We start from the raw sequence: 15313 nt of genomic DNA on the forward strand, positions 1-15313 counted from the left end.
AAGTAAGATTTGCACCAAAGTTTGACTCCAAGTCCAATGCTCTTTCCACTAAGCCACATTGCCTCCTGAAAAAATACAGAATTTAATCTTTTGAGAAATTAGAAATGGCACAAAAGAAAATAAAGGAAGAACAGCTATGGATACACAAAGAAAACCCCTGCTGAAGGCAACAATTTTGAGAGTGAAGGTCCCCTCCCTCCCCTTTATACCTGTTCTTTATAATAGGATAATAGATTAGAGCTGGAAGGGACCTCAGGTCATTTACCCAACCTTCTCATTTTACAAAAAAGGAAACTTGAGGCCCAGAGAGGTAAAATGACTGGGTCTGTTTCCCATCCATCAGAATTTTCTACAAGCTACATAATGCTTTTTGGACTTTATAGTTTCCTCATCTATAAAATGGGGATAAGACCCTACCTACCTTACATGATTGTTATGGAGATTATTAAATGAGAATATGTACCATGGAACTGTAATGTGGCAGATTTGGGATTGATATATAATTATATTAATAATTATAATTATAATGAAATAATATAACTAAAAGATTTTAAGGTTCTTGGGTCCATCCTTCTAACTAGCCTTCTAGCCAGCTTACTCCTTCTTTTAATGGAATCTGTGACTTCATCTCTGTAGGTAGTAGTTCCATTCTTTCAGATCACAACTTATTTATGCTTTTTCACCCTGTGAGATTCTTGACCAAGTTCTCCCACACAGCCTTTAGAGAGGATCTATCCAAGGTGCTGGAGGCCCTCCTCTGGATCTTTTACATTTCATGGGTATCAATGCTACATGCTTGTCCATCTGTATTTCCTCACTTGCCATAAGACCAGCAAACCTCCTTTTTTTCCCCCTCTCAACCATGCATTTCTTCAATGACACCCCTTGGGATATCAGATCATTGAAAGCACTGTGTAATTTCTCTAATGTAATCCAACCTGTTATTCTCTTCCTATTCAATTCTAGATCTAACTCACTGTCCATCTATAGTACTGAGCTCAAAAAAGCCATAATATTTCAACCTTTAACTGAGTAGCATTTCAGTAAATTTATTCAAAGGCTCATTGTGTGAAAGTTAACAACAAAGGCTAACTGTAATTCACTTTGCCCCTTAAAGACGGTCTTATACTTCTACTTTAGTCAATGTCTTTTTTTTTAGGATAAGGATACAGAAAAAACTTAGCAGTCAGTAAACCCAGGATCTACTCCTAACACGGCCACAAACTTACTATGTGAAGTTAGCTAACTCATATAACTTGTGCCTCAATTTCTACATCTAACAAGTGGACAAAACCCTCTATCTACCTCATATAAGTATCAAGATGGATAAATTAGAAAATAGAAGACAGCATGGAAAAGAACTATGTACTGCTATAGCATATAATAATTTACTAAAGCAGCTCAGGAGATGAAAATAAACAGAGGGCACTAAAGAATGCAGTAAAGAATTTGGAGGGGAGCTAAAAATAAAATAGCAGGATTACAAAATCTATGAGAAGTTGGATATGCAGAATTAAGCTTCCACTTTTCAGAAGTAGTTTTCTAGTAAAAAGAGGTGCAACAGAAAGAATCCAAATTCAAACGTGAACTCAGCCACTTCCCGTGTGTTAGGCAAATTATGTTCTATCCTCAGTTTCCACATATGTAAAATAATGGAGTGAGACCATATTTCCTCTAAGGTCCCTTCTAGCTCTAAATAACCCTTCTTAGCAAGATAATGTGATAAGGGTGCAGTTACTAACTTAAATGAAAAAAACCAATGAGAACAGGCTTGCAGTAATAAAAACTATTCCAGAAACACAGAATTTCATGTGCACTTCAGATTAGCAAAGAAATTGGGCTAACTTTCAAAAATGAGGTAAAAAGCATCAGTTGCTGGGAAAACTCTGTTGGTTCTACTAACATGCCAAAAAAACATTCATTTTCTTCTGGAATGAAAGTCAATGAGACTTTGAGACACAGTTAAAAACATATTGTGAAGTTATTTTATAATTCTAGTCAAAGTAGTAGACTGGGTTAGGGCTGAATTAGTAAATATAAGTGTGAAATAAAACAGTGGCACCAGGAGACTGAATTTAACTGTCTACTTGGTGCTCTTCATTTAGGAACGAGGTTTTAGGCTGCATTAAGGGGCAAGGTCCAAGGAATCATTTCAGTGAATTTATAGAATTTAGAGAAGAGAGGACAATTAGTTCAGCTCCTACCTAAGAATTTACTTTATCACAAATCTGACAAATGCTTGTGCATCTTGAAGACTTCTGGTCAGAGTAAATCTATCAGCTCCTTAAAAGCAGCCCATTATACTTTGGAATAGCTTTATCTGTTCAAAAATTCTTTCTTGGATCAAGCCTAAATCTGCCTTTCTGCCACATCCACTTATTACTCTTGTTTTTGCCCTCTAGGCCCAAGCAAAACAAGTGTAATCTTTCCTCCATATGAAATTGTCTTCTAAATAGGAAAGCATCCATGACTAGTGGTGTCATTGACATGGAAATGGTAGTCGCCATAAATGCTTTGTTGATTTGACTTGATCTGGGGACAAGCAAACAAGCAGCAAAGTCAGAGCTGGAGAGAGGTGATTTTTGAAGCAGAAAGAAGGTAAGAATGCCTTGGGACTGGAAAAATAGTGACATTTATATGGTGCTGCAGAGTTTTCAAAGTAGTTTATATGATATTTAATTTTATCCTTACACTAATTCTATGAGATACTACAAGTAGCACGCCCATTCAACAGTAGAGGAAACTAAGGCTCTGTAAAAATTAAATGACTCACCTTTGGTCAAATAATTTGCAAATATTATAGCTGAGATCTAAATATAGTTCTCTTCTGACTTTCTAGTTCAAAGTTCTCAGTATGCTTGCTACTTCTCAAAATGCACAAGGAGGCAGACAAAACTGAGTCAAAAACAGTTTCAGGCTTAGGGTTAAGGATAAGATGTCATTAATATAAACTTTCCAAAATCAAGAACAATCTGGAATTAGTTAAAAGACTTTCTACACCTAGGATTGGTCAGTAGCAGATACATAGCTCCGGAACAACCCATATAACCCCCTTCCCAGCCAGTTACCTCATTTGTAAAATAAACATATTAGGTCAATACAGAGTCTCCTGGGAGAGATCAATGACATTTCAATGAGTATGGCCTGTCTATCCACAAAGGAAAGACCAAACAGGTGAAGACTGCCAAGATTTCTAAATGTATCTGAACAGATAACCTATAGAACCCAACAGCGTGTCTATTTGGGACAATCAGTAGAGAAATACAATGAGCTGAGCCCCAAGCTGAAAAGGAGATTCCAACCAATTCTGGCTGGATTGCTTTGGGGAAACTGCAAAGTTCTTTTATTGACACCCCCCAAGTACCATCAAAACAAAGGTCCATCTTTTCAATACTAACATTTTACCAATATTATTGTGTAACAGTGAAATATGAAACATTTTTGTTGTTGAGTTGTTTCAGTCATGTCCAACTTCTCTGTGACCCCATTTGGAATTTTCCTGGCAAAGATAATGGAGTGGTTTATCATTTCCTTCTCCAGCTCATTTTACAAATGAAGAACTGATGCAAATTAGGTTAAGTGATTTGCCCAAGGTCATGCAGCTACTAAGCGTCTGAGGCCAAATTTGAATTCAGATCGTCCAGGGCTGGTGCTCTATCCACCTAGCTAAAGTTTGAGTCACATAGAGAGTAATGAAGAAGTGTATGGTGGGTGTGAGCAAGATGCAATAGATACTGAGGGATTCCAAAGAACCACAGACATCAAGGAATTGTATGACACAAAGAGAAAATGGGCTGGTAAAATGACAAGACTAAGGGAATATAAGTGTATAGCTAGAGAACTCCACTACCCTGATGTTGTGAGAAATTGAGCAGGCCTGGATGAGCTACAGTTAGATATCACTGTCGGAAAGATCTTCAGGATCAATGAACTCAGATTCGAATATGTCTGAGTAGAAGGGATTAAGGTTCATTCAAACTCTGCAATTTTGATTAAGAGACAAAAAAAGGAGGTAGGTATAACTGAGGAAGAAGCAATTAAGGAGGAAACACAAGTATCTGCAAGATGATGAACTAAACTGAGCTGATAACATCTGTTTAGAGGAATATAGGGAAAATCACTGGGCTTTACAACAGAGGGGAAAGACTTAATGAATTAATAGGGGGAAAAGATGATGGATTTCCCATAGTTGCAGGGTAAAAAAAAAAAGATATACACACACATATACATATGTGTGTATACATATATATATTTATATATATGTATATATACACACACATATACATATGTGTGTATACATATATATATTTATATATATGTATACACACACACAACACATATTTAATGTGCCTAGTTAAGACAGCATAATACAGTAGAAATTGCTGTTGGAATTGGAAGTCAGCTCTACCACTAAGTGTATGACCTTGGGAAAGTACCTTAATCTTTCTGGACTTCAGATTCTTCATTGGTAAAACAAAGACCGGACTAAATGACTTGAGTTTCCTTCTAGCTCTAAATCTATGATACAATAATAAACAACAGGTAAAGCAAGATGCAACTTCTTTGAGAAAGGGAACAAGGTATATCTACTTCAAAAGGTCTTTATTTTGGGCCATAGACAAGAAAAGGAAAAAGGGCATTATTTAGGAAAGTTAAGGAAGGGAAAGGGCAAAGAGGAGAACAATTAGCCCTATACTGAAGGCTCCCCAGAACATAAGCAGAAATCCAGAAAGGAGAAGGAATTTGGATTAGGTAGCATAGAAGCTGATATAAATGGTTATGGGCCAGGAGGAAGAATTCAAATGAAATAAAAGAATTAAACAGAAGAATTCAAAGGACTAACTACTTAAATCTACACAAATATGTTGTAAGGCTGGTGAAAGTTAACTAGAATGTTAATAACAACAATAGTTAACATTGAAATAGCAATTTAAGGTTTGCAAAGAGATTTACATATATTCTCTCATTTGCTATTAACAAAGTAGGTAGAAACAGAGAGGTTCAGTCCACAGGATTCTGAAGCAGAAAAACTAAAGAGGAGAAATAAAGGAAATAAAAATTTGTTTTTCTACTTCTGAGAAAAAGATATTTTTATTTTTTAACTAAGAGCATCATTTTTTGGGTCTGTTTTGTGGAATACCCCATGTGTTCCATTCAGAAGAATTAGAAGAAGGCTTTAGGCAAGCTGAGAGGATGACAGTCACATCTATGAGTGTTGTTAATTCCTAAATGGGTGTTGCAATCTCTACCATTGGAGAGAGAATCACATTAATGAGATCATGGATTCAAAGTACAGAAGAATTAGTTATAGATAACATGCATCTCTGAGTACCAAATCAGATAGATATTGAAAGCACTTTGCAAAATTAAAGGCGCTACCCAGATATGTCATTAATGTGAAAGATCTAATTATTTAAGATAATCGATTGCATCAGGAAAATTACAGTTAAGTAAAAGCATGAATAGGAAAATATAATGCCATACGCTGCTCAGCTTACAAGGAAAGGTACAGATAGATCTGGTAAGAGAACGTTACTCACCAGGCAGTTTTAGGATGCTATTACCATGATCTTAAGAGTAGATTTCTTCTACCCTAGCTATTTCACTTAGAAATGTAGTTTCAAAGCTATCTACAGTGAAAGGAAAGGGAAAGGAGTAAGTAAAGTGATTATTAGAACTGTAAATATCAATGTATTAATAATGTAACTTTAAAAACTTCAATTTTTATGATTACATAGGCAATAAGCTACAGTTTTTATCACTTATACAGCATATGAAAATATGTATCACACATTAATGTTTGCTTTACAGTCTCTAAATCCATTTGGCCATCCAGTAATTGTGACTGACTACCATTAATTCCACCCCCTCCTCTCCAGTTATTTCAAATCAGTTATAAGAATGAAATGAGATGATCTATGTCAAAGTGCTTTATAAAAATTGAATGTATTATTATTATTATTATTATTCAATATTGGCAGTTCCATTAGGCTTGGTGGAGAAAGATGTGATGAAACACAGTGCCTGGCACACAGTAAGCATTTAAATGTTTATTCCCTTCTTCTGCTCACTCAAAGGTGGTACTGATAGGCTAAAAAAGAATCTAAAACTAACACCTAATATGAAGTTAAAAACATCATCAGTTAATCCTTTGGAGAGTAGAAACAGCATCATATATGTGAATTTTTTTATTTATGTCACAGAATTGTAAGCTTCTTAGCTATCCCTGACTTTAACAAGAAGATTCAAGTCTTGACTATATTTCTTAGTGCTAAATCTGTCAGTTATCATGACAGTATTTTCAGTATTTACAGAAGCCTGCTACGCAATAAAACACGACAGTTTAATATTGATCTCTCAAGATACAGCATAAAACCATCATTCAAGTCTCTAATCCCAAAGCACACCTTATTGTATTTATAGCAAACAAAACTTGACCATTCAGACCTCTTGACTAGCAACCAACCTGATCAATCAAGATCCTAGTCAGAGAAAATAAAACTAAGAAAATTCACAAGCCTTCTCTAATTTCATACCAGGAAAGTCAAGATACTTTCACTACTCCTCTAGGCATGGGATAATAATCTAGCATAGTTAAATTCTGATTTGAAAACTGGAATCCAATGGTAAAGTCAAGCAAAAAAAGAAAAAAAAGACTCTAAAATGTTTTCTCCCCTTCTAACACCTTCTTATTCTTCAAAGAATCCACACACATACACCCCCCTTATTTCAGTGGTCATTCTGGCTTAAAAAACATCACTCATAATATGCTCTGCAAATAAAAACAAAATAAATCTAAATCATATGAAACATGAAGTTGGCTTCTAGTGTTTTTAGCCAAAGGGGGAAAGAAAAATGGTTAATATAAAAGTATCTTTGTATACCAAATTAGCAAAGTAAACATTAAGTACCATTCTCTCCCACTTCACCCACAATTACACAGAATTTAGTTTCTTTTGTGGGTGACTTATAAAAAACTAAAATTTATTCCTAATATTTTCCTATAATTTATAAACAAGTTCATAATGGGCATTTTTTTTTTCATTGCAACTAACCTGAAAATAAAAGTACGCCAGTCTCTGTTGAGGAGACTTTTGCTTGTTATTCCCTGACTGGATTCTATTATCTCCATTCTTTCTTATTTGGGGAAGCATTTCATTTAAAAAAAATTAGACATTTCACAGAGAAACAAAACAAGGCCTAATCACAGAACAGCAAAAAGAAGCCTAAAGCAAGAGAGAAGCAAACAAACAAAAAAATTCCATTTTGCCGAAGCAAGTCACCTCTACCCTCCCCCACCCTTCCACAACTACCCCTCAGCACAACCCCAAACACTCCCGAAACTTTTCATCAAAAACAAAGCACTCCAGGAACCCAGTCCCTCCCGCCCCCCACCACTACTCCGGTGGTCCACCCAAAATATCAACTTCATCGCCAATGGCTGCTCTCCAGATCTTCACGCCACATCACCCCTTAATCGACTAGAGCCTTCCTTTGCTAGCCCCACCATTCCAACCCAGCTGCCAGGCTGTGCGTCCCTTCCCTCCCCCAGGCCTCGCCGGCCTTCCTGAGGCCGCGAACCCCGGGCCCAGCCCCAGCCGGCCCCACAAAGTCCAGCCCTGGGCCTACCCCGCCCTCCCAGCACATTCCCTCGACAGGCAGGACCCGGGTTCTGGAAAGGATGGGAGCGAGAGCGGCGGGTGGCATTCCCAGGCCCGAGCGCCCGAGGCCACGTTTCCCTTCCATCCTCCCCGCGCCCACACACCACACAAACACACACGCATTCTCTCTCTCTCTCACACACACACTTACACCCACCCACCTTCCAGAAAGCGGCCATCCCGAGCAGCGCTACCGGGGCCGCCGCCGCCGCCGCCGCCGCCGCCGGCCGCCATGTTCCTCCTCCTCCTCCCTCCACCACTGCCGCCGCCGCCGCCGCCACGGCCGCCGCCTCCTCTTCCTCCTCCTCCTCCTCACTCCATCATCGTCCTCATCGCCACTGCGCCGAAACCGAGGGGGGAAGGGGCAATGCAGCAGCCACGTCGCGGGCCCCGACCGAGCCCCTCAGCCCCGCCGCCGGTTCCGACGCCTCCTCAGCCCGCCTAAGCTAAGCGACCGAGGCGCCGACCTCTGGAGACCGATGCTGCGGCCTGCGGCCCAGTCCTGGCAGCGGGCGGTGCTGAGGGTCGGGCCTGCTTGGCTCCGGCTCTCTCCCTTCCACCGTGCCCGACCCCGCGAGAGAAGCCCCTTCTCCTCGCCCCAGACGTGCGCCCCGGGGAGGCGGAGACCGCGAGAGGCGCGCGCGCTTGGGCCGGGCGATCCTCCTGTGCACTCAAGCCAGCCAATAAAATGGCCACAGAGGTGGCAGGAGCAGCAGCTGCGCTGAGGTGGCGAAAACTACGCGCTGCCCTCGGCCGCCCCCGGCCCCTAACTCGGGCCTCTACGCCGCCGCCCGCAGGCTACAGGCTTGCCCGGTCCGGCTACAATGCATCAACTCAGGCCTCTCGGGCAATCCATGTGGGCTGGGGTGGAGGCGGGGGTGGGTCTCGTCTCGGGCGGCTGCTCCTCCCCCACAGGCCCAGCCTGGGCTTCCGCCTCCTCAGATGCAGCAGAGAACACCTCCGCCGCTGGCTGCTTCCGCAGCAGCGCCTACACCGGCCCAGACTGAAGAAGGAAGGGAGTGAGAGAAAGAAGGGGGAGGGAGTCCCCGCGCGCCGGCTGCCCAGGCCTCACGGTGCAGCTGCCTCGAGAGCCCCCCGAGCTCTCAGCTTCCGGCCGCCGCGTGGGCAGCTGCTGCATTCGAAGGGTCTTGGGTTGGGGAGGGGGAAGCGCTTAGTTCCCCAACCCTTCCCCAGTCAGTGTCTTCTTAAGCACTCGGGGCGGGGAGATGATGCATTTCCCATGGTGACGGCAAAAAAAAAAAAATGTTTTTGGGGCAGACTGCATGGTACGGTGTTAACAGTTGCTGGAATTACTGGGGACCTAGGTCTCTACACCTTGGCCCCCGAAAGCTCACGTTAGTATTAAAGGGGAAAAAAACCCTAATACTCATTATTTGGGAGCTTTGGGTCAGCCCCGGCTTCTTAGAAGAGGTAAAGTTGCTGTCAAACGCAGCCTGATGTTGACCTAATCCCCATTTCCAGACCCAAGAATTGCCTGAGGCTGACCAGATTTCATCACTCCCAGCCTGTGACTATTTTGTAAATGTCCAAAACTACCCTCCAAGATTTCCTAGCTTTTTAAATGGTTATGCAAAACAACTTACTTAATGAAACTATAGAATGTACCAATCCCCTGGCACCTGCAGCTCCTCTCCCTCTGCCCAAACACTTCATAAGAATCCTTAGTCCAGCCACCTGTTTGGGCTCCCCTGCTCTTGTGGCATGGAACCCTAATTGTTACTCCTTTCCTTGACTAAAGATCATAATTTTAGCTATATTGGTTGCCTTCTCTAATTGAGGTTAAAAGAGCCTTCCTTCTTCACTGCTATTCACTATACTAGTTCACTTGGAGATCTCATGGGCTCCGTGGATTCAATTATCATCTCTCAAGCGGTCTATTCTCCCATCTAGCACTAACCTATCTGCTGACTTCCAGTCTCAAATCTCTAACTGCCTATTGGGCATCTCAAATGCTCCATAGATATCTTAAACACAACACGTCCAAATCTGAATTCACCTTTCCTCCCCAAACTCTCCCTTCTTTTTTGACTTAACTACTATCCTCCTAAGCACAGAATCCCCCACCCCTACGTACAATTAGTTTCCAAGTCCAATGTTTCTACCTTCTGTCTTCAAAAGATCTCTTATGTATGCTTCAGCTTTCGTAGCTGCTGCCGTAGCCGTTCTGGTTCTCATCACCTCAGTTTGAACTACTGCAATAGGATTGGTCTGTCTACCTAATTGCCTTCCTACTCCAGCCCATCTTCCATTCAGTTGTCAAGGTATAGTCCAAGTCTAACCCTGTCCCCCCACTCCCATTCAGTCAATTCCAGTAGCTCTCTGTTGCCTCAGGATCAAATATGAAATCTCCTATTTGGCTTTTAAAGCCCTTCGTGTCCTGAGCTTTTCCTACATTATTCCTCCACCAATATACTCTTCTCTCCAATGAAACTGGCCTCCTAGATGTTCCTCAGAGCAAGACATTCCATCTCTTGACTCCATGTATTTTTTCACTGGCTTTCCTCCATGCCTGGAATTCTCTTCATCTTACCTCTGCCTCCTGACTTCCTTCCTGGTGACTTTGCACAGCCCTCCCTCACTTAAATCCAATTCACTTGCAAGTCATGACATCTCCAGCCTGACATTATGGTCCTCTTCCAGATTGAAGAAGTTCCAGTTGGACAACACAGCTTCTTCCTTCCTTCCTTCCTTCCTTCCTTCTTTCCTTCCTTCCTTTTTTTTTCTTTCTTTCTTTCTTTCTTTCTTTCTTTCTTTCTTTCTTTCTTTCTTTCTTTCTTTCTTTCTTTCTTTCTTTCTCTCTCTCTCTTTCTTTTTCTTTCTTCTCTCCTTCCTTCCTTCCTTCCTTTCTCTTCCTCCTCTCCCTCTTCCTCCTCTCCCTCTGTCCACATATGAAATCATAACCTTACCTACTACAAGTGCTCTATCCTAAGGAGTATAAATTTTGATCACTGAAACATAGCAAGATATCACGAGGTTTACTGGCTAGATTTCTTTTGGTGGACCATGCCTTAAACCCAAATTACCCTAGCTCACCTTGATTGGCCAAACAACCAATGTGTCCCAGCCAAAGCCTCACTTGGTCATTGTTTGGATTCTGATGGCTTAGAGTGAGTGTAAATAGCAGTTTTTTCTGTTCTGGTCTCTAACCCTGAGGATCTGCCCCTCCCGGATTGATTTTATTTATTTATTTTTTGACTAGGTAAAAGAGGCCATTCTTTGCTTCATTTTTACCTAGCCTGGATCACTGAATGGACTTTGCCTCCGACAAACTGAGACCTGGGAAAGACCTTAGCTTAAAGAGGCCAAGGCCTCTCATATTATCTGACCTTAGTCTTACCACAGGACCCTGATGGCTTGGAGAAAAGAGTTAGACTGGTGACTTTGCACAGCCCTCCAGCACTTAAATCCAGTTCACTTGCAGGTCATTCCTTATGTCATGGTCCTCTTCAAGGATGAAGAACAAACAATAGCTAAATCCCACCTTCCAAAAGAAACCTTTCCCATTTCACCTTAATTCTCTCTGTTGATTATCTGCAATTTATCCCATGTATATCTTGTTTATACATAGTTTCTTACATGTTTTCTCCATCATTAGACTGTGAACTTGGTGAAATTAGGGCCTGGTTTTTGCTTCTTTTGTTTCCCAGAGTTTAGCATGTGCTTAGGCATAATAGGTGCTTAATAAATGCTTATTGACTAGATTTGACTAAAGCTTTAGTTGTGCTTTACTGCTATGTAGCTGCTTTAAAAAAAAAAATAGGGCAGCTAGGTGGTCCAGTGGATAGAGTGGGGAGGACCTGAGTTCAAACCCAGACTCACACCAAACACTTGACACTTACTAGCTGTGTGACCCTGGGCCAGTCACTTAACCCCAATTGCCTAAAAAAAAAAATTAAACTTTGAAATACTACTCATTCCCTCCCCTGGGACACAATAATCCTCACTCATTTTACAAATGAGAAAACTGAGGGTCAGGGAGTTTGAATGACTTACACTCTTCCCCACCCTATCGCCAGATAGCAGGTATCCTAGGTAGGTTTAGAAGGCTTGCTCTTCAACTCCCAAGTCCAGGCCTAGGTCACACTCTCTCACTACTAATATCTTGGGTGGTTTCAAACAAGACTTCAGTTCATTGAATGCCTACTATGAGAGTAGTTTAGGTGATGCTGTAATGAATAGGAGGGTCAGCCTTGAAGTCACTATGAACTGAGTTCATGTCCTGTCTTGAACACAAGCTTGCTTTACTTACACCAGGCAACTCAAACAATTTAAAGGAGTTGCCAGTCTTTATTGGTGATAAGAGATCCCTAAATTGATCCTATCACAAGTCCAGCTTTCTTCTTCATCACCCCATGCTAATCCTCAAATGTACAAAGCACAGTTTTGATCATGTTTGAGATGTGTGGGGGATTAAAGAGTATTAGAATTAAACCACCAGAGAATATGAAAGCAAAATAAAGTTATAAAAGAAATGCTATAGAAATTCAAGAGAGGAAGAGAGCAGCAGGGAAAGCTTGGATGGAAGAAGTGGTGGTTCCATACTTTAAAGAATGGGCAGAAGTTACAGAGAAGTGAAGCTTGGGGATAGGAGATCACATGAGTGATCAGAAGCAAGAAAGTGGAAAAGCACAAGATGGCGTTTCAGTCCAGTATGGACTGCTAAAAGAGGTTATAAGGGAAAATAAGGCTGGAAAGGGTAGCTTAGAGCCAAAATTATTATAAGTGTGAGAGCTGAAAGACCCCCAATTATCTAGTGCAGTCACCTCATTCTGAAGATAAAGAAATTGAAGTTTAGGGAGAGTTACTTGGTAATTACATAGTTAATAAGGATTCAGATTTAAATTCCCTTATTCAGTGTTCATTCCATTACAGACAGTTCTGGCTTTATGTAAACTCTCATTAGACAAATTTGACTTAATGCAAAGAATTCTGAAAGAAATGTGCATTCCCAAAAAACACCTCTGTTAACTATACTGCACAATATTGTGCTCTTTCTTGGCTCCTGCCCCTAGACTTGGTGCTCTAAGTGTTACTGTATGAGAGGCTGAGAGGTTGTGACCCCTCAAAGACTGAAGTACATGATGGGTCATCTGGAATGAATTCACAGACTCAAGCATTCTTTAAGTCAAAGTGGCAAAGTTTATTGTTATGCTTTTCAGCGGGCAAGGATTCTTAAGGATTCCTGCAACCTTAGAGAGGTACAGTTAAGGATTATATAGGATAAAATACAATAAAACATGTACCAAATATGCTAACTAGGTGATTCAGGGTGGGATTAGGGAGTGGTTAAGGAGTGGTCAGTTCTTAAAGAAACATGCACTTCTTGTACCTACTGCACAGGCGTTTTACCCAGAGTTCACTGGGAAAAGCCCACAAGGAGGGCCACGTGGAGGTGTGGTTTTAGGCCTGCTACATCACTAAGTCAACCAGAGTTCAGGGTAACTGAGAGTTGTCCAGTCTGCCACCAATCAATGTCTTGTTTGACAAGATAGACGTAGGGAGTATACATATGTCTTAAGTCTAGAATACAGTTAATGAGGAGCCCAGGACATAGATAATGAGGTGGGGGGTAGAAGATAGTCCAGTGGGTAAAAATGTCTTTATGACCTAGTACAAAGCCAGTTCAAACTAATAAATCCTTCAGGTGCTGTTTGGAACTGCACCAGGGAGAGAGATAAGGATCTTGCTGGGGCCCACTCATGAGTAATTGCTAGACACAGGGTCCTTGGGCTGGGGAGAAATTGTCAGGGACAGTGTTTCTGAGGCTAGGGAGAAATTGGGGCCCAGGTACAACCACCCAAACATAAACACCAAGCACCACATCAAAGTTCTCCACTCTCACCCACCCTACCAAAAAAACCCAAGAACAACAGAACCAAAAAACCGTTCTGAGTACAAGTAGAAGAGGAAGAAACTTCAGGTACTGAGATAGGAGACCTTTGCCCCACTTTCCCTTCACCCCTATTCACCCTTGGGTACCATGTGTCTGTCTGTCCCCTACCCAACTGACATCTGCCCTCTTCTGTCTGTGTCTGCCTGTGGCCCCTGGGCAAATTAACATTATGTAAAAATTGTTTTAGGTAGAGGTCTGTACAACAGTACAATTTTGTAAAGCAAGAACTGTCTGTATTATGGTGCCATCAATAAAAGTAGGGTAATATCTCATGAAGAGAAATAGCTTTGGAGGAGAAAGTAGCTTATTTATCGACATATTGAATCTGAGATGATAAAGGACTTTTAGTCAGAGGTAACAAGACAGTTGGAATCAGAAGATAGAGACTTGAGTCCTGCTTCTAAGACTTAACTAGCAGTGTAACAATAGAGAATCCTTTTAACCTCTGTAGGACTCAGTTTTCTCATCTGTAAAATGGGATTAATACTTGTGCTACCTACCTCATAAAGGTGATATAAGGAAAATGTTTTATAAACATTAAAGTCCTATATAGATTTGAGATTTTTACTGTTGTAGAAGGTCCAAGAAATTCAAATTCATAGGTTTTATATTCTTTAGTTATAGGTTTGTTCATAAAATTGCTTCAACTCCTAAGTTTGAAACTCATTGATGTTATAGGAGTTATTAATTAGCTGCCTATGGAGCATTTCAAACTGGAATGTCCCATAGAGATCTCTAACTCAACTCTTTATCTTTCCCCCAAAATTTACCTAACTTTCAGACTTCCCTATTTCTCCAAAAGATGCCACACTTCTTCCATTCTCTCATCATCATATTCTTGGTGTTATCCTGACTCCTTATTTTCCCTCACCCCACATACCTAATCAATTGCCAAATCTCGCCATTTCTATCTCCACAACACCTCTCATATATGATCCTTTCTCTTTACTCACAAAACCACTACCTTAGTTCAGGCCCTCATCACCTTTTGCAATAGCTTCCTAATTAGACTCTCTTTTTCAAGTATCGCTTCACTCCAATACATCCTCTATATAACTGATAAACTTATTTTTATTGAGACCTGATCATATGGCTCCCTTATTCAATACACTCCATCGGCTCCTCATTGCCTTTAGAATAAATGTCAACTCCTTTAACTTTTAAAGCCCTTTACAATCTGGCCCCAATTTATCTTTTTTAGCCTTATTGGACAGTCTTTCCCCTTTGTCACTCTGATCCAGTCAAACTGTCTTTTTCTGTTCTTCACACAAGAGACTCCATCTCCTGTCTCCACCTTTATCATTCCCTCCTCATGGCTGCCTTATAGAAGCTCTTCCATCAAGACACAGCTTCTACAGAAGTCTTTCCCTAGAACTCCCAACTTTTAGTTCCTTCTTTTAACTACCTTGTACTTAACTACCTTGTATTTATTTCATGTTTATTTCCTACATATTTATTCTGTATGTATGTACATATCATCTTCTCTGATAAGAACAACTACTGTTGAGGTTCAGGGGCACCCCAAAATGTTGAGGTGTGTGGTGTTGGTGTAGTGGGGCCATCTCCAATGAATTCACTTAGGCTGTTTCCAAATCAACAAACCCTGCAGGGTCCTCCACCTCCAAGGGAAACCCCCCCACCCCCCCCCACCCCCAAGGGAGAGGGCTGCTTCAGGGACACCCTCTCCCCCTTAAGGGAGAGGAAACTTAAGGGGGGAAGACTGATTAAGGGAGACACC

At 41.2% G+C, this 15313-nt stretch overlaps 1 protein-coding gene across 3 annotated transcripts in view; it reads right to left on the reverse strand.

The window, feature by feature from the left end:
• The window catches only part of SENP6 (SUMO specific peptidase 6), a 117952-nt gene extending 109456 nt beyond the window's left edge, over positions 1–8496 (reverse strand). The window contains exon 1 of one of the 3 annotated variants that reach the window (XM_021000199.2): positions 7823–8496. In XM_021000199.2, the coding sequence (XP_020855858.1) occupies positions 7823–7895 (73 nt within the window). In that variant the 5' untranslated portion in view covers positions 7896–8496. The remainder of the gene's footprint in view (positions 1–7822) is intronic. The other 2 variants (XM_021000197.2, XM_021000198.2) reach the window with 2 other exon arrangements.
• Between the last annotated feature and the right edge of the window lie 6817 nt (positions 8497–15313).

Source organism: Phascolarctos cinereus, unplaced genomic scaffold (genome assembly GCF_003287225.1).
Source record: "Phascolarctos cinereus isolate Bilbo 61053 unplaced genomic scaffold, phaCin_HiC Scaffold_5;HRSCAF=322, whole genome shotgun sequence".
In the NCBI taxonomy this organism is placed as follows: Eukaryota; Metazoa; Chordata; class Mammalia; order Diprotodontia; family Phascolarctidae; genus Phascolarctos; species Phascolarctos cinereus.